Source organism: Hyla sarda, chromosome 7, assembly GCF_029499605.1.
Source record: "Hyla sarda isolate aHylSar1 chromosome 7, aHylSar1.hap1, whole genome shotgun sequence".
Classification (NCBI taxonomy): domain Eukaryota; kingdom Metazoa; phylum Chordata; class Amphibia; order Anura; family Hylidae; genus Hyla; species Hyla sarda.
In genome coordinates, this window is record NC_079195.1 from 59,180,831 (window position 1) to 59,199,755 (window position 18,925).

At 45.3% G+C, this 18,925-nt stretch overlaps 1 protein-coding gene across 3 annotated transcripts in view; it reads left to right on the top strand.

Annotated features, from left to right (window-relative positions):
- The window catches only part of M6PR (mannose-6-phosphate receptor, cation dependent), a 38,950-nt gene extending 27,362 nt beyond the window's left edge, over positions 1 to 11,588 (top strand). For all 3 annotated transcript variants that reach the window (XM_056529161.1, XM_056529160.1, XM_056529162.1), the window contains 3 exons: positions 1,862 to 1,992; positions 9,541 to 9,667; positions 10,665 to 11,588. In XM_056529161.1, the coding sequence (XP_056385136.1) occupies positions 1,862 to 1,992; positions 9,541 to 9,667; positions 10,665 to 10,787 (381 nt within the window). In that variant the 3' untranslated portion in view covers positions 10,788 to 11,588. The remainder of the gene's footprint in view (positions 1 to 1,861; positions 1,993 to 9,540; positions 9,668 to 10,664) is intronic.
- The last annotated feature ends 7,337 nt before the right edge of the window (positions 11,589 to 18,925 follow it).

Consider the following 18,925-nt stretch of genomic DNA (forward strand, 5'->3'; position numbering starts at 1 on the left):
CTGGGCGATATGCCCCGATGTCTGCTGAACGATTTCAGCAGGCATCGGGCACCGGCTCCCCTCCAGCTAGCGGCGGGGGGCCGGGATTTGACAGGACGTACTCAAACGTCCTGAGTCCTTAAGGACTCGGAAAAGGGGCTGTTTGAGTACGTCCTTAAGGGGTTAAAGGGATACTCTGCCCCCAGGCATCTTATCCCCTATCCAAAGGGATAATGTCAGACTTTACTTTCAGACTTGCTTGTGATAATGTCACGGCAAGGAGGGCTGTCAATCAGGCAGCAGGCATGCTTGCAGAAGAGGGAGAGATGAATTCAGACAATGTCTACTTGACTGAGCTGCTGTGTAACATGGAGTCATTACACGTTTTTTCATTTGTATTAACCTCTTAACGACCACGGACATATATTTAAGTCCGTGGTCGGCTCCCACGATATAACGCACACTGTAATATCGGGTCGGTCCCGGCATGTAACTGAAGCCAGGACCCGGGGCTAATAGCACGTGGCAGCGATCGCGGTGCCGCGCGCTATTAACCATTTAGACGTGGCGTTCAAAGTTGATAGCCGCGTCTAAAATGAAAGTAAAACCCCTTCCCAGCTGCTCAGTGTGGCTGATCGGGTCCACCACAGTGAAAATACGGTGTCCCAATCAGCTAGGACGCGAGCAGAGGGTCGCTCGCCTTCCTCCGGCGTGCCCGATCGGTGATTGATTGCTCCAAGCCTGAGATTCAGGTTTGAGCAATCGACCGCCGATAAGACTGTTCAATGCAAAGCTATGGCTTTGCAGTGAACAGTTCTGCCAATCAGTGTATGCAATGTTATAGCCCCCTATGGGGGCTATAACATTGCAAAAAAAAAAGTTAATAAATGTGATTTAACCCTTTCCCTAATAAAAGTCCAAATCACCCCCCTTTTCCCATTTAAAAAAAAACCAAAACATGTAAATAAATATAAACATATGTGATATCGCCGCATGCAGAAATGTCTGAACTATAAAAAAAAATATCATTAATTAAACCTAACGATCAATGGCGTACGCGCAAAAAAAATTCAAAATAGCGTATTTTTTGGTCACTTTTTATATCGTGAAAAATGAATAAAAAGCGATCAAAATGTCCGATCAATACAAAAATGGTGCCGATAAAAACTTCAGATCACGGTGCAAAAAATGAGCCCTCATACTGCCCCGTACGCTGAAAGAAAAATAAAAAAGTTATAGGGGTCAGAAGATGGCAATTTTAAACATATACATTTTCCTGCATGTAGTTATGATTTTTTCCAGAAGTGCGACAAAATCAAACCTATACAAGTAGGGTATCATTTTATTCGGATGGACCTACAGAATAATAAGGTGTCATTTTTACCAACAAATATACTTCGTAGAAACGGAAGCCCCCAAAAGTTACAAAATGGTGTTTTGGTTTTTTTCTTCAATTTCGTCGCACAATGATTATTTTTTTTCGTTTACCCGTAGATTTTTGGGTAAAATGACTGATGTCATTACAAAGTAGAATTGGTGACGCAAAAAATAAGCCATCATATGGATTTTTAGGTGCAAAATTGAAAGGGCTAGGATTTTTAAAAGGTGAGGAGGAAAAAACGAAAAGTGTAAAAAAAATAAATAAATAAATAAATAAAAAAAAATTTAAAAAAAACACGTGCTCCTTAAGGGGTTAAATGACTTGCATCACACTGACAGGAACTTTACTTTAAAAAAAAAAGCTGCTCACAAGTTCCCTTTTAATTTAAAGGGTCTATCCTGTATTAGGTGGGATGTTGCTGTGCTGTATGATTGCTTATAATGCTTTTAGGTCACTGATATGCCGTTATACGATGCTGATTTTTCTATGTCTTTATTTCAGGATGGCTTCACGATAATAAGTGAGGAGAAGGACAAGAATAAGGAATGTTTCTACCTCTTTGAGATGGACAGTAGTGTTGCTTGTCCTATAGAGGAGTCTCATCTCAGCGTGGGCTCCATCCTGCTCATTGTGTGAGTTCTCCCACACACTCATGTAAAATCTTTATATTGTTACATTTCTTATACAGTGATCCCTCAACTTACAATGGCCTCAACATACAATAGTTTCAACATTCAATGTTTTTTTTCTGGACCATTGTAACTTGAAACCAGACTCAACATACAATGTACAGACAGTCCAGATCTGTGAAACCTGTCATTGGCTGGAAGAACCGACCAATCAGAATGGGCATTCACTGGTAAATCACCTGTATTACTGAGGTGCAAGCACTGACTGGCTGTCTGGTAGCGCCCCCTACAGTATAGGGAGGAACTACAAGTTCCATACTACTCCTTACCTGTGCCAGGGTTAGCTGCTCCTTTGGACACCAGGTAAGGGTGGCTCCATTTGGGACACTGTGTGTTCTTTTTAGGACCCTGAAGAAGCTCCTGTCCTCTACTTAAACCATTGTTTCCCAACCAGGGTGCCTCCAGCTGTTGCAAAACTACAACTCCCAGCATGCCCGGACAGCCAACGGCTGTCCGGGCATGCTGGGAGTTGTAGTTTTGCAACAGCTGGAGGCACCCTGGTTGGGAAACACTGACATAGACAGTGATTCACAGTTCCCAGCAGCTTTTTCTTACTTTCATATGCAAGGTTTTGTTTTAGCTGTATTAGTTATCTACTTATTTTTCTTTATTCCTCACATTTTCCTATTTTTTTGGTGACATTTTGGGGCTTCAGAACCAATTACCAGGTTTCCATAGAGTTATGGTCTCAACATACAATGGTTTCAACATACAATGGTCGTCCTGGAACCAATTAATATTGTAACTTGAGGGACCATTGTATTTGGTTATTGTAGGATCCTTTTTTTAAATCAAAGAGTGTCAGCGTAACCGCTCCTTGTACCCCCATATCTGTCTGTCACTATTTTGGTTCAGAGGCAAGGTTCAATACAGGATTGTCTGGTATTGGTAAACAGTATGCCCATTAAATCCAGAAACCAACTGTATTAACCACTTAATGAAGCAGAATGTATATTTACGTCCTACGCCGGCTCCCGCCATATAACGCGGTGACCCCGCGTCATATCTGGTCAGTCCCGGCGGCTAACTATAGCTGGGACCTGTGGCTAATACTGGTCATCACAGATTGCGGTGATGCCCGGTATTAAACATTCAGACGTGGCAACCAAATTTTTAAAAAAGCATTCCCGGCAGCTCAGGTGTCCCGATCAGCTGTTAGGACACGAGGAGGGTCCCTACCTGCCTCCTCGTTGTCTGATCGTCGATTGAGATCCAGGCAGGAGCAGTGGAGCGCTGTTTACACTGATCAATGCAATGCTATGGCATAGCATTGATCAGTGTCTGCAATCAATTTACTGCATGTTATAGTCCCATATGGGACTAATTGTTAATAAATGTGATTTAACCCCTTCCCTAATAAGTTTGAATAACCCCCCTTTTCCCATTTAAAAATAAAAACGATGTAAATAAAAATAAATATATGTGGTATCACCGCATGCATAAATGTCCGAACTATAAAAATATATCAATGATTAAACCGCACGGTCAATGGCGTACATGTAAAAAAAATTCCGAAGTCCCAAATTGCGTTTTTTAGTCACTTTTTATACCATGAAAAATGAATAAAAAGCGATCAAAAAGTCCGATCAAAACAAAAATGGTACTGATAAAAACTTCACATCACGGCGCAAAATATGAGCCCTCATATATCCCCGTATGTGGAAAAATAAAAAAGTTATAAGGGTCAGAAGAAGACATTTTTAAACGTATTAATTTTCGTGCATGTAGTTATGATTTTTTCCAAAAGTAAAACAAAATCAAACTTATACACTGCTCAAAAAAATAAAGGGAACACTTAAGCAACACAATGTATCTCCAAGTCAATCACACTTCTGTGAAATCACACTGTCCAATCAGGAAGCAACACTGATTGACAATCAATTTCACATGCTGTTGTGCAAATGGAACAGACAACAGGTGGAAATGATAGGCAATTAGCAAGAAACCCCCCAATAAAGGAGTGGTTCTGCAGGTGGTGACCACAGACCACTTCTCAGTTCCTATGCTTCCTGGCTGATGTTTTGGTCATGGTTTTGAATGCTGGCAGTGCTTTCACTCTAGTGGTAGCATGAGTCGGAGTCTACAACCCACACAAGTGACTCAGGTAGGGCATCTCATCCAGGATGGCACATCAATGCCAGCTGTGGCAAGAAGGTTTGCTTTGTCTGTCAGCGTAGTGTCTAGCGCATGGAGGCGTTACCAGGAGACAGGCCAGAACATCAGGAGACATGGAGGAGGCCAAAAACGCAGCAGCAGGACCGCTACCTCCCCCTTTGTGCAAGGAGGAACAGGAGGAGCACTGCCAGAGCAGTGCAAAATTACCTCCAGTAGGTCACAAATGTGCATGTGTCCACTCAAACAGTCAGAAACAGACTTCATGAGGGCCCAACATCCACAGGTGGTGGTTGTGCTTACAGCCCAACACTGTGCAGGACGTTTGGCATTTCTCAGAAAACACCAAGATTGGCAAATTTGCCACTGGCGCCCTATGCTCTTCACAGATGAAAGCAGGTCCACACTCAGCACATGTGACAGTCTGGAGACTCCGTGGAGAACGTTCTTCTGCCTGCAACATCCTCCAGCATGACCCGTTTGTCGGTGGGTCAGTAATGGTGTGGGGTGGCATTTCTTTTGGTGGCCGCATAGCCCTCCATGTGCTTGCCAGAGGTAGCCTGACTGCCATTAAGTACCGAGATGTGATCCTCAGACCCCTTGTGAGACCTTATGATGGTGCGATTGGTCCTGGCTTCCTCCTAATGCAAGACAATGCTAGACCTCATGTGGCTGGAGTGTGTCAGCAGTTCCTGCACATTGCCACATTGCACCACAGACTGTCCAGGAGTTGGCGGATGCTTTAGTCCAGGTCTGGGAGGACATCCCTCATCCGCCACCTCATCAGGAGCATGCCCAGGCATTGTAGGGAGGTCATACGGGCACGTGGAGGCCACACACTACTGAGCCTCATTTTGACTTGTTTTAAGGACATTACATCAAAGTTGGATCAGCCTGTAGTGGGGTTTTCCACTTTGATTTTGAGTGTGACTCCATATCCAGACCTCCAGGGGTTGATAAATTTGATTTCCATTGATAATTTTTGTGTGATTTTGTTGTCAGCACATTCAACTATGTAAAGAGGAAAGTATTTCATACGATTAGTTCATTCAGATCTAGGGTGTGTTATCTTAGTGTTCCCTTTATTTTTTTTTTTTAGCAGTGTATAAGTAGGGTATTATTTCAATCGTATGGACCTACAGAATAAAGATAAGGTATCATTTTTACCGAAAAATGCACTGCCTAGATACGGAAACCCCCAAAAGTTATAAAATGGCTTGTTTTTTTTTTTTGTTTTGTTTTTTTATTCAATTTTGTCCCACAAATATTTTTGGTTTCGCCATAAATTTTTGGGTAAATTGACTGATGTAATTACAAAGTAGAATTGGTGGTGCAAGGGGTGAGGTGGCACTGGTGCCACCTCACGATCGCTCTGATTTGTCGGCCGGATTACCGGCCGACCAATCAGGGCGCCTGCTGCGGGTGTCACTACCGCAACCCGCTTCGCCCCTCTTCCGGAGGACGTGAGCGGGTGCGGGACGTGCACCCAGGGTGCTGGGGACCCCGATCCCCGGCGTCAATGTTGGGATCGGGGCCCCAGGAGCAGCGGCGACGACGAGGGACTGACCTGTGTGACGGCAGCAGCAGGAGGTGAGTGACAGCCTACTGCTGTTGCTTAGCAACAGCTCCCAGCATGCAAAAAGGGCATGCTGGGAGCTGTAGTTATGCAACAGCAGGAGGCAGACCACCACAACTGCCAGCATTCCCTTATGGGCATGCTGGGACTTATAGTTTTGCAACAGCTGGAGGCACATTTTTTCTATGGAAAAGTGTACCTTCAGCTGTTGGATAACTACAACTCCCAGCTTGCACAAACAGCTATAGTGCATGCTGGGAGTTGTAGTGGTGCATCTGCTGGTTGCATAACTACAACTCCCAGCATGCCCGTTGGCTGTCTGTGACTGCTGAGAGTTGTAGTTTTGCAACAGCTGAAGGCACACTGGTTGTGAAACTGTTTTTTTTTTTTTACCTAACTCAGTGTTTCACAACCGGTGTGCCTCCAGCTGTTGCAAACTCCAACTCTCAGCAGTCAATGTACACCATGCACCGTACAAGCTGGGAGTTGTAGTTTTGCAACAGCTGGAGGCACACTGGTTGTGAAACATGGGCGGAGGTTTACAGCAAGTATCTGGCTGCAAGTTTGAGCTGCGGCGAGAAACTACTGTGAACCCCCCCCCCCCCCCCGTGCGACTGTACCCTAAAAACACTACACTACACTAACAAAAAATAAAATAAAAAGTAAAAAACACTACATATACACATACCCCTACACAGCCCCCCTCCCCTCCCCAATAAAAATGAAAAACGTCTGGTACGCCACTGTTTCCAAAACGGAGCCTCCAACTGTTGCAAAACAACAACTCCCAGTATTGTCGGACAGCCGTTGACTGTCCAGGCATGCTGGGAGCTTTGCAACAGCTGGAGGCCCCCTGTTTGGGAATCACTGGCGTAGAATTCCCCTATGTCCACCCCTATGTCCACCCCTATGCAAGTCCCTAATTTAGGCCTCAAATGCGCATGGTGCTCTCACTTTGGAGCCCTGTCGTATTTCAAGGCAACAGTTTAGGGTCACATATGGGGTATCGCCGTACTCGGGAGAAATTGGGCTTCAAATTTTGGGCGGTATTTTCTGCTTTTACCCTTTTTTAAAAATGTAAAATTTGGGGGAAAACAAGCATTTTAGGTAAAATAAATATTTTTTTTTTTTTACATATGAAAAAGTCATGAAACACCTGTGGGGTATAAAGGTTCACTTAACCCCTTGTTACGTTCCCCTAGGGGTCTAGTTTCCCAAATGGTATGCCATGTGTTTTTTTTTTTTTTTTTTTTGCTGTCCTGGCACCATAGGGGCTTCCTAAATGCGGCATGCCCCCAGAGCAAAATTTGCTTACAAAAAGCCAAATGTTACTCCTCTTCTGAGACCTGTAGTGCGCCAGCAGAGCACGTTTCACCCCCATGTGGGGTGTTTTCTGAATCGGGAGAAATTGGGCTTAAAATTTTTAGGGGTATTTTCTGCTATTACCCTTTTTAAAAATGTAACATTTTTGGGAAAACAAGCATTTTAGGTAATTTTTTTTTTTTTTTTTTTTTTTTTACATTTGCAAAAGTCGTGAAACACCTGTGGGGTATTAAGGCTCACTTTATCCCATGTTACATTCCCCGAGGGGTCTAGTTTCCAAAATGGTATGCCATGTGTTTTTTTTTTTTTTGCTGTTCTGGCACCATAAGGGCTTCCTAAATGCGACATGCCCCCCAAAAACCATTTCAGAAAAACGTACTCTCCAAAATCCCCTTGTCGCTCCTTCCCTTCTGAGCCCTCTACTGCGCCCGCCGAACACTTTACATAGACATATGAGGTATGTGCTTACTCGAGAGAAATTGGGCTACAAACAAAAGTAAAAATTTTCTCCTTTTACCCCTTGTAAAAATTCTAAAACTGGGTCTCCAAGAACATGCGAGTGTAAAAAATGAAGATTGTGAATTTTCTCCTTCACTTTGCTGCTATTCCTATGAAACACCTAAAGGGTTAAAATGCTGACTGAATGTCATTTTGAATACTTTGGGGGGTGTAGTTTTTATAATGGGGTCATTTATGGGGTATTTCTAATATGAAGACCCTTCAAGTCCACTTCAAACCTGAACTGGTCCCTGAAAAATATTGAGTTTTAAAATTTGTGAAAAATTTGAAAATTGCTGCCGAACTTTGAAGCCCTCTGGTGTCTTCCAAAAGTAAAAACATGTCAATTTTATGATGCAAACGTAAAGTAGACATATTGTATATGTGAACAAAAAAAAAATGTATTCGTAATATCCATTTTCCTTACAAGCAGAAAGCTTCAAAGTTAGAAAAATGCTAAATTTTCAAATTTTTCATCAAATATACGGATTTTTCACCAAGAAAGGATGCAAGTATCGACAAAAATTTACCACTATGTTAAAGTAGAATATGTCACGAAAAAACAGTCTCAGAATCAGAATGATAACTAAAAGAATTCCAGAGTTATTAATGTTTAAAGTGACAGTGGTCAGATGTGCAAAAAACGCTCCGGTCCTTAAGGCCAAAATGGGCTTGGTCCTGAAGGGGTTAAGCACACACAAAAAAACACATACGGGGGTGCTTGCTTCAATACCTCCTGATGATGGTGATGATTCACTGAAACATGTAGCCAGGGCTAATTTTGGTGTTTTTAATAAGTGTAATGGACTCCAATAACATATATTATAGATTGAGAATTTTCCACGTCCATGTGGTGAGCCCTACAGGCCTCCACTTTGTGGACAGTAGTGGGGATAGACATCCATTGTACTATAGGGGCCAGTTCACTATATTTTTAACAATATGTCCTAATCATGGTTTCATTTTACATTTTTCTCAATAAAAGTTAAGTTGTAGGGGAGTAGAGATATATAGAGGGGTTTTGTACCACGGGCTCTTTTGAGCATCTGGGGTGATTGTTATTGTTGCTACTCAAAAGTTAAGCGCCAGGGAGTTAGAGTTCCAAGACAACGCTTTAAGCAGTACCAGACCACCATGGCTCTGCTGATCTCTGAAGGGTTGATCAGGAAACATGTGTCTTTTTGGATCCTTTATAACACAAATTAGAGTTGTCTCCTCTGTGCCCCTTACAAAAGGGAATATGGGAGACTTATTGTATTAATGTGGAAGACTTGCTTCATCTGGTTTGAATGGGTGCGGTTGGCAGTCAGTATTTGGCTTTATACTGTTTACTTTTGTCAGGTAAATCTTTTAGGGGTTATTCAGGATTTGTAAAACAGCCGATTTCTTCCAAAAACAGCATCACACTTGTCCTCAGGTTGGGTGTGGTTCTGCAGCTCAGTTCCATTGAAGTGAATGGAGCCAAGTTGTAATACCCTATACAACCTGAGGACAGGTGTGGTACTTTTTTTTTTTTTTTTTTTTTCTATTCGTAGATAACACCTTTAAGGGGGAGACAATTAAAAAACTGTCTAGTTTTTAGATATCAAAATCCTAGAGTAGACCTAAGAATGCCAAATGGCGCACTTTCTGGCAAGCCATGACCCCTAGTGTAGTGCAGAAGTGTCTAAAACAATATAAAAATGTGGTGCAAGTCATGTAAGCCAGTTTTTGACTCAAATTACACCAGGTTATTGGTAAAGACATGTGATTATCTCCCTAGGAGTTCATACAAGCGTTTGGCTATTCTTCTTGATCCTCCCCATCTGCATGTCCATTCGTTCTCTCTTGTTGACAGATGTCAGGGAAAAGATGGCTGTTTGCAATGAAGTGGGTGGGTTTGGATGACTCTTCTGTAATGTGTATGGGGGCCTTAAAAGCAATATATTTATGAAAGCCTGGTGTAAGACATGACCGCACTTTTATTTTGTTCATTGTATTAGGTTTGCTGTACTGGTTGGACTTTACATTATCGGTGGATTCCTGTATCAGAGGTTTGTCGTGGGAGCCAAAGGCATGGATCAGTTCCCAAACATCACCTTCTGGAGAGAGCTGGGAAACCTAGTCGCAGTGAGTATTGGAAATGTGATATTGCACCCTTATAACTCTGGCTATGATGTACACCATGAGGGTTTTTCCCCCTTTCAGCTGTCTGTAAAGCTTATGCCCAAATCTTTTATAGTGCATGATTATGGAGAAGAAATGTGCTGGGAAATTTAACAAAGAATGTATCTACTCAAATCCTTATGACCTGCCACAAGGTTATACAAATATGTATCCTTTAAAGGGGCATCCCTATAAAGGACATTTATCATATACTCAGATCGTAGCCTTGTCCTATAGACTTTTTGCTTCCTACATACTCCTCCTCACTGCACTTGTGTTCAGGAAGAATGGGAAACTTGGTACCACTGTTCCAGTGATGACAAACTTAGCATTGAATCCCCAGCCCTCACACTGTCCTGTGAATAGATAATAGATCACCGCTACAAGCAGGCACAGCTGGGGGCGCACTGTAGGGTCCGTCGGCGGCGGATCTTCAGCAGAAAATACACTGCGGATCCGTCTATCTGACCCCTATGCTTAAAGGGAATCTGTCAGCTCTGCAGACACCATTGGATAGCTGTCAGGGTATAAAAGCAGGCTGTGCCTTTCCAGGAGCTGATGGTGGTTGCCAAAGTTATAAAATTACCTTTTTATTTCTCAGCCAAGTGTCAAGAAGGTGATGCCGAGCTGCTCAAATCGTCCTAGGTGCAACACTTAAAACAACCTATGGATAAAGGTGGCGCTGTTACTTAAAAAGCAGCCATATTTCCACTTGGACATAAAACATGCCGTGTGAAGCACATTGGCTCTCTGCACCACAACAGGGGGGCTGGGGGGGGAACCAGTGCTCAGGCTTCCATTGATTTCAGTGGGCGTTTCAGCACTGAAAATAATTGTCACTACTAATCAGCGGGCTTCCCTGCCCCTATAAAAAACTGCTCCTTATGAGTTTAACTGCTTCCATTTGTCTACCTGATAAATATGTAGGCAAGATGTTTTTGATTTTTCTTTTTCCTTTCAGGACGGTTGTGATTTTGTATGTCGGTCTCAACCCCGATCTTCCGAAACTGCCTACCGAGGTGTTGGCGATGATCATCTGGGAGAAGAACCTGAAGAGAGAGATGACCACCTATTACCCATGTGATAGCGCTTATTCCTGACATTTTTGTGAAAATTACCAATTGGAAGAAGTACATTTCTCTTCCACCACATTCTTCCCCTGCTGCTTAGAAAATCCTATGTTTCCTAATGCTCCTCTGCTGCAGTTGGGGGTCTCTCCGTCCCCATGACCCTTCTGTGGTGTAACCCAATATTGGGCAGCCATGGCCTGTGCTTTGTACTGGGAGTATTGCCAACATGGTAGTTCCAGTTTATGGCAAAAAATAAACCCAATGCCTTCTCCTGTATTAGCACTAGATGGGTTCAGGCCGTAAACCAATAAGCAAACTCAGGTTAAGCGAGGAAGTCGATAGACGAGACATAGTGGCCTTGGGAAGGCCCTTTTCTTAGATCATGTCTTACCACTATGTGGACAGACACATGAGCACTCTGAGGATCACCATAGTCCTCTGTCAGATGGACTATTTGGCAGAATAGCGCACTTAATGTGTAAGATATTTAATAATAAACTTGTATACGGCCACTTGTATAACTTCACTAAAATTGCACCCACAGAAGTACTTGAACTCTTTTCTACACACTGGAAACACACAAACCTGTACAGTTCTACTGTATATGTCATCACCATTGGGGTTGTGTGTAACATAGTGCAGCATCTGAATCACATTTCCACTTTCTTGCTTCGCTTTCCCTCTAATGTTTTTCCAAATTTAGATTTTTGGGGTATTTACCTTTTTATGGGTGTTTCTATCTTGTGTGACTTATTGGTGGATTCTGAAATTTTTTTTTGTTTTCAGTTTTTTTAACAAAAGAATAAAAAAGTAAAGAAAAAACAGTCTTGCGTATTACCTCTATATTCCATTTTGTTCAACACTCATACATGCAGCTATATATTTATCAATTCATAAATACCATACAAATCAGTTTTTTTCCGTTTTCAAAAATACTGCTGAGCACATCGATACTCTGACAAGCTCTATTATATTGTTTTACTTTTTGTTGCTTACAAGTGAATTGTCTTATAGCTCTGCAGCTGCTTCTGTTATTACGGACGCCACTGTCAGACTAAGCTCCGCCCTCGGCAGTCGTCAGTGAGGGCGTTGCGCTATGACGTGGCTCCGTTGGAGGCAGGATATGACGACAGACGCCGGCGTGTTCTCAGTGAACGCTGAGCAGCCGTCAGAAACAGACGGCTCCCCGCCACTGCGGGTATAGCGTATACACCTGAGAACGGTAAACCGGACTCAGGAGTGTGAGTAGATTTGCCAATGCTATGCGCACTGTTGGCTTTTTAGGTTCCGGCATCTCCTATACTGATTGGGACTCTATATATTTATTGCAGGCATCCTGGAAAACCTTGGGGAACTGTGAATGGTTGACTTTCTTCTGTTTCAATGTTTTTATTATTATTAAGGTGATCAAAAATGAAGAAGCATACAAAATGTATAACGTCAGCAGTACACATTATGCCAAATGTAAAGAATTGTAAACTTCAACAAGTAATTAGCAATATATTAGGCAGAAGTCCGAAAGGTTTGGATCGCAAGTCACAAATCAGTTGTGGCTTCCCATTAAGGGATTCCTATGAAGGCTCCTCCGCTTGAACAAGAAACACAAGATGAGCCTTTGGAAGGAGCCAAAGCTACCTGAATCAACCAGTATATGATCAGACAAATTAGCCCGGTGACACCAGGTTTTAAACAATACAAAGACACACAAGGGGAAACAGCACAAGGAACGAAACAGGGGAGGGAGAATAGTTCCAGTAGGAGAAAAAGAAAGGAAGGTAAGAGGAGAAAAGAACAGAGACAGAAACTTAAAGAAGGATTACCCAGATAGTCCACCCAAGGTAGCCAGGTAGCCTCAAACGACTGTTGAGAATCATTTAAAAGGCTCGTCAATCTGTCATTAGCCATTATCCAATTTAACTTGGGGCGTATAAGCTGAAATTGAATAGAACTTTATTTCCAATTAGTCGCTATGGCTATCTTAGCGGCTAGATATTTGGGATTGGGGCATTTAGTAGAGCTTGCTCCGGGAATTTCACGAGGTTCACACCCGTTACGATAAAATAATAGACCCGTATCAAAAGCGTTTTACACGTGGGCAAGCCCACCAAATATCAAACATAGTTCCCATCTGCTGGCAATTACAGAAGCATAATGTAATGGAGGGTACATTTTAGCTATTCTAGTAGGGACCAAGTACCAACGAAGGAGCATTTTCCAGGCCGCTTCCTGCAAGGATGTGTTAATGGAGAGTTTGGAGTTGACAGAGGCACTAAGGATCCAATCTTTCAAATCAATTTCCTTCCCCAGGTCCTTCTCCCATGCAATCCTGGGAGTGGAAATAATGCCCCGGCTATCGAAAGCTCTCAGGCACAATGATTCATAAGAGGTGCGGGAAGTTATATCCGTCCCCTTAAAACCCAACAAGAAATGAGCAATTTGATTGTAGCGGAATAATTCTGAGTCGGGTAGCTTATAGAAGGCGCGGAAGTAGGCAATTGGTTTGATACCCAATCTATCAATAAAGTCACCTATGCGAAACAATCCCTTATTCGTCCACCAAGAGAAAGCCAGCGAGACCAGGCCAGGAGGAAATTTTGGATTACGCAATAGTGGCGCCACCAGGGTATGGATTGATTGTAGAGGGAATCTATTGCAAAGGCTATCCCATAATTGTAGCGGGCGCTCTGAGTGCCGGTTTGCTTTCACTTTCGGCAGAGGCTGCTGCCGGCGGTGTCTAGTCCGCTCAGTTCCCCGCGAGCGCACATGCATTCGCATGTGCACTCGGGGCAAGGAGCGGGCGCCATTACAGACTTCTTTTTAATGCTTCGGTGGCCCGGTGCGCTTTAGCTCCGCCCACCCAGGACCGCTGAAGCTTCTCTGGGCGTGAACTGAATACCAATCAGTGCTGTGCACGCGATTGGTGGCAGGGGCCAATCAGCCGTGCCCCCTGCTCCTAACACACACACACACACTTCACCTGCTATTGGCCGGCATTTCTCCTCTTTGACAGCCTGCAGACCACCACGGGTTCGAGTCCCGGGGTGGGACAGAGCGTTAGTGTTGTGGTTTAATTTTTTTAAATAGGCCCATTGTGGTCTATGGGGATCTCAAGGCATGTGAAACAGTAAGATAAGCAGACTGTATCAGCAACACAGTGAAATGGAACACAGTCTTGGGTGAGAGAGGCCCAGAACGGCCTCCCTCTAAACAGTTAACTGGAGTGTTAGCCACTCCTTTACTCTGTCAATACTGTAACTCTAAACTGTCTGGTTCTGCTGAACCACTTGTTCTGACTGCTCCCCCAGACCCCCCTGCTACTCTACCCCGGTTGTTCTTCCCGACCCGGTGGGTTCGGCCACCCCTCCAGCCTTGGTTCCCTCCCTCTCCCAGTCTATATCCGACTTGGCTCAGGTCTCCCGTTATGTGGTGACTGCCTTGGAGAAGCCCTCTCTACACCAGCCCTCCGGAGGGTCCCGCTCTCGCTGCATCATAGGGGTGTGTCATCGGACTCATCCCCCGAGTCTTCTGGCAGGCACGGGCACTCCCCTCGCAGGCATCGCCCCGTTTCTCCGACCTGTAGCAAGCGTCGCTCCTCTAGAGAATGCTCCCAGGGTCGCCACTCTGGCTCTCCAGACCCGCATACCAGGTCAGTCTCTCTCTCTTCCAGGGCCGCCTGACACGTTCCCATTCACCTGGAGAACTTGTGGAAGAAGTTTCTGATTCGGCCTCCGACTCAGAGGACCGCACGGATGTGCCTAATGTGGTGTACTCATTGGTTGCGGCCATAAGAGACACCTTCCAGCTAAAGGACCCAGGAACTTCGGACGTGGTCCAGAAGTTTCCTTTCATCGTGCCCGACCTCTTCCAGGGCTGCCTCACCTCGTTCCCATTCACCTGGAGAACTTGTGGATGAGGATTCTGATTCGGCCTCTGACTCAGAGGACCGCATGGATGTGCCTGATGTGGTGTACTCAGCGGTTGCGGCCATAAGAGACATCTTCCATCTAAAGGACCCAGGAACTTCGGACGTGGCTCCAGAAGTCTCCTTCTCTGTGCCTGACCGGCACTCAAGACTTTCAGCTCTCACGCTGAATTTTATGCCCTGCAGGTATCCGCCTGAAGTCACCCTGACAAGAAGTTTCAGGAAACGAAGAAGGTTCAAGCACGGTATTCCTTCGCCAAGGACCTCATTGCTCGGTGGACCTCCAGTCTCCCGCCTCTCTAAGGCACCTACACGGCCGTTGGCTGATGCAGCTGCCTTCAAGAATCCAGCGGACATGAAGGTGGATATTTTGGCACTCTGCCCTTGAGGCAGCAGGTTTTTCATGCTTTTGCTTCTGCCTGGGTGTCAAAGGCCCTTTTAGTATGGTCTTCCAACTCAGCCAGGGTAGTCTTCAAGATCCCTCCGAAGGATTTATTTAATCTAGCTCTCCAATGCTCTGCAGCCGGAGATTTTTCTGTGTTCTGCTTCCATGTGCAGCCACTGTGCTGGCTTTACCACAAGCTACCTGGTAGCCAGCGTCCCTTCATGTGGCTTTAAGCCTGGAATGCGGACGCCGCCTTCAGGAAGTGAGGCGACGGACGGAAAAAGAGTTCATTACCACCTCTGGTAAGACTCACAGAACTGCTTTCCGTCTTAAGTTCTCCTTCTGGTTCTGCAGACCTTTGGTACCAACAAAGGGTCCAGCCAGGCGCCTTCTTGGGAAGAGGGCTCCTCTTTCCGATCCCATTCCTCCCGGAGGTCGGCTATCCGTTCCGGCCGTTTGGCGGCCCCATCAGTTACCTGTAGGCCTTCCTCGGCCTGAAGGGTCGCCCCTACCCGCTGACCTCTCTCGGGTGGTTGGCTGCCTCTTACCCTCCGGGATGCCTGGACATGCAACTTCAGGGGAACGTTTTCGAGGTTTATTCCAACCTCTCTGTGGTCTCCAAGAAATGCGTTTCTGTTCGCCCAGTCTTGGTTCTCGAGTATCTCAGCCAGCATCTTGCTTTCCCATCTTGAATGGAGTCTTTCCGTTTGGTGCTGGCGTCCATGGTTCAAGGGAGTTTTCGTTCCTCGGTGGACATCAAGGATGCCCGCCTCCACTTCTCATTGTTTCCCGGTCATTAGCGGTTCCTGCGCTCTGCAGTTTCGGACGGTCATTTTCAATTATGGCTATCCATTTCGGTCTGGCCTCTTCTCCGTGGACCTTTACTAAAGTCCTGGCGCCTGTGATAGCCTTTTTTTTACGGACCACAGTTGTTTCCGTGATTCCTTATTTGGACTTCTTCCTGATCTGAGCTCCAGCCATGACCCAGATCCCGGAAAGTCTTAGTCTCAACCTCCAGACCTTGTCTCACTTCAGTTGGATGTCATTTGGGACAAGCCCAACCGCTCTCCTGGGGCTCCAGTTCGATGCGGCCTCTACCCGCCTTCGACTCCGCCGACTCTTTTCAAGAGTCTGATGCCTTCGGCTCCCTGCTCCAGTTTCCATTCGCTTTTGCATGGATGTCCTGGGCCTATTGGCGGCGGCCGTGGAGGCCGTGCCATTTGCCCAGTTTCATCACAGTCCTCTTCTTCTGGTGATTTTCTTCGTGTGACTGGTCTCCATTGTCTCTCGTCAGTCTTGTTGGTCCCCTTTATGGTGGCTTCGTGTTTCCCCTAATTTTTTTCGGGGGTGTTCCTTCCTGTCCACTGCCAAACTGGGGAGGTGTTTTCAGGGACCGCCCGGTCTGGGGTCTTGGGCCCCCCCCGAGAAACTTTTTTCCCCTTCATTTTGGGGCCTAGGGCAATTCTTTCTTCGCTTGCTTCTTGGGAATTTCCCTCCTGGGCAATACTCAGGTTTCTGGCCATCTGTTATCTTCAGTCTGGCCGTCCCTGGGATGTGATCTTCTCGGCTGGTCCTCAGTCGTCCAAGGCACTGGTCCCTACATCCAGGGGTGTTTGCTGTGATCTGCAACCCCTGGGGCGCTCCCGCCGTGGACCTCTGCTTGTCCCGCCACAACCGAAGCATTCCTCTCTTGGTCGAGCCTTGCCCTACCTTGTCTATTTGGTGGTCGGGCTTTGCCCTACCTTATTTGTTGCCTCCCTTTCTTCTCTTTTCGGGGTCTTGAGGAAACTCTCAGTTGGACGTTTCCGCCATTCTAGTGGCCCAGCGGGCATGGTACGTCATCATGGTCAGGCTCCTGAACAACTTAACGTTGCACCTTCCCTATCGTCCAGACCTCCTATCTCAGGTCTTCTGTGCCACCCCTATTACCGTCTCTGCTTTGACGGCGTGGCGGTTGAGACCGCGGTTTTGAGAGCCGCGGTTTCTCTTCCCAAGTCATTCGCACCATGCTCAATGCTCATAAGTCCTCCTCGGCAAATTTACCGCTGTACCTGGCGGTCTTATTTTAGTTGGTGTGAAGCTCAGGTCTTGTGTCCTGTTACCTTTTCAGTTTCCCGTTTTCTCTCTTTCTCTCATTCCCTTAAGAGTCAGATTTCGTCCCTTTCTTTCTTTTCCAGCGTCCTCTGACTTCTAATTCTCATGTCCGGACCTTCCTTCAAGGAGTGGTGCATGCTGCCCCTAATTATTGGTCACCTTCTCCCCCTTGAGACTTGAATCTGGTTCTGGGGGGTACTCCAAGGTTAACCTTTTGAACCCCTTGGGGAGGTGTCCCTGCGCCTCCTTTCTTGGAAAGTGGCATTTTCTTGTTATCTCCTCCATTGGGAGAGTGTCTGAATTGGCAGTTCTCTCCTGCCATTCTCCGTTTCTAGTGCTTCACCAGGACAAGGTTGTCTTCCGGCTAGATCCTTCCTTTTTGCCTAAAGTTGTTTCGGCCTTTCATCTCAATGAGGACATTGTTCTTTCGTCCTTTTATCCCGCTCCTTCTCATTCTAGAGAGCATTTAGCAAACTGGATGTGGTTTGGGCTGTTAGGTATTACCTCTCTATCTCTTCTTCGTTTCGTCAGTGCAATTCCTTTTTCGTCCTTACGGAAGGTCGCCGTAAGGGACAACCTGCTTCCAAGGCTACCATTTCTCGGTGGATCCGGTCTGCCATTTTGGAAGCCTATCGCTGTAGGGGAAAAATTCCTCCCTTCAGGGTTGTGGCTCATTCTACCAGTTTCTGTTGGGGGCATCCTGGGCTCTCCAGAACAAAGCCTCGGCCTCGCAGATTTGCAAGGCGGCTACTTGGTCGTCTTTGCACACTTTCTCGAGGTTCTACCGGGTTCATACCTTCACATCGGCTGATGCTAGTCTGGGCCGTAGACTGCTGCACAGGCCAAGGGACGGCTTTGGTACGTCCCACAGTCTGTGTCCCTCAATGGAGCCGATAGAGAAAAGGAGATTTTTTTTTAACACTTACCGCAAAATCTCTCTCGAAGGATCCTGCCCTTTTGGGTTTCTCTTTGGTTCTCTGTCCAAGGATGTGTTCAGTTATATATTTTCCTCTGCTTCTCGGACAGTTCGTGTTTTTTCCTTGACCTGTCGGTTCTCTCCTATTGCTCTGGTACTAAAACTGATTACCTCAGGGCCTGGAGGCGGGTATATCCTGCTGGGAGGAGCTGACTTCTTTGTTGCCATAGTGTCATACCTCCTAGAGACAGCAGCATACGCCCCATGGTCTGTGTCCCCCAATGGATCCTTCGAGAAAGAGATTTTACGGTAAGTGTTAAAAAAAAAAATCTCCTTTTTTCCTCCATTTTCTGGTTTAGTTTCAATACGCACAAAGGGAATAAACATGTGTATAACATGTGTTACTGCAATCCTTTTAGGTGACAAATACTTCATTTTCAGGGGTGCCAACATTTACAGCCATGACTGTAGGTGTCAGCTGACATCTCATGTACAGGGTGTCTCATAATTCTTCACCACCCCAGAAGTAGTAGTCTGGAAGAGAAGGATTGGCCATAAATTCTAGGTCCCCAATCCTTTTGGTGTGACCAGCTTTTTAAGTTCCATATTCTGTCCAAATAAAGCTATTTGGAATTTGACTGCTTGGATACACTGGAAAAATATGCACAGAGAATTTTGTGTCATTGTTTAGTCTTAATAATGGATTCAAAAAGCAAGCCTTAAAGGGGTACTCCGGGAGGAATTTTTTTATTTTTCAAATTAACTGGTGCCAGAAATGTATACAGATTTGTATAAAACATTATTTAAAAATCTTAATCTTTCCAGTACTTAGCTG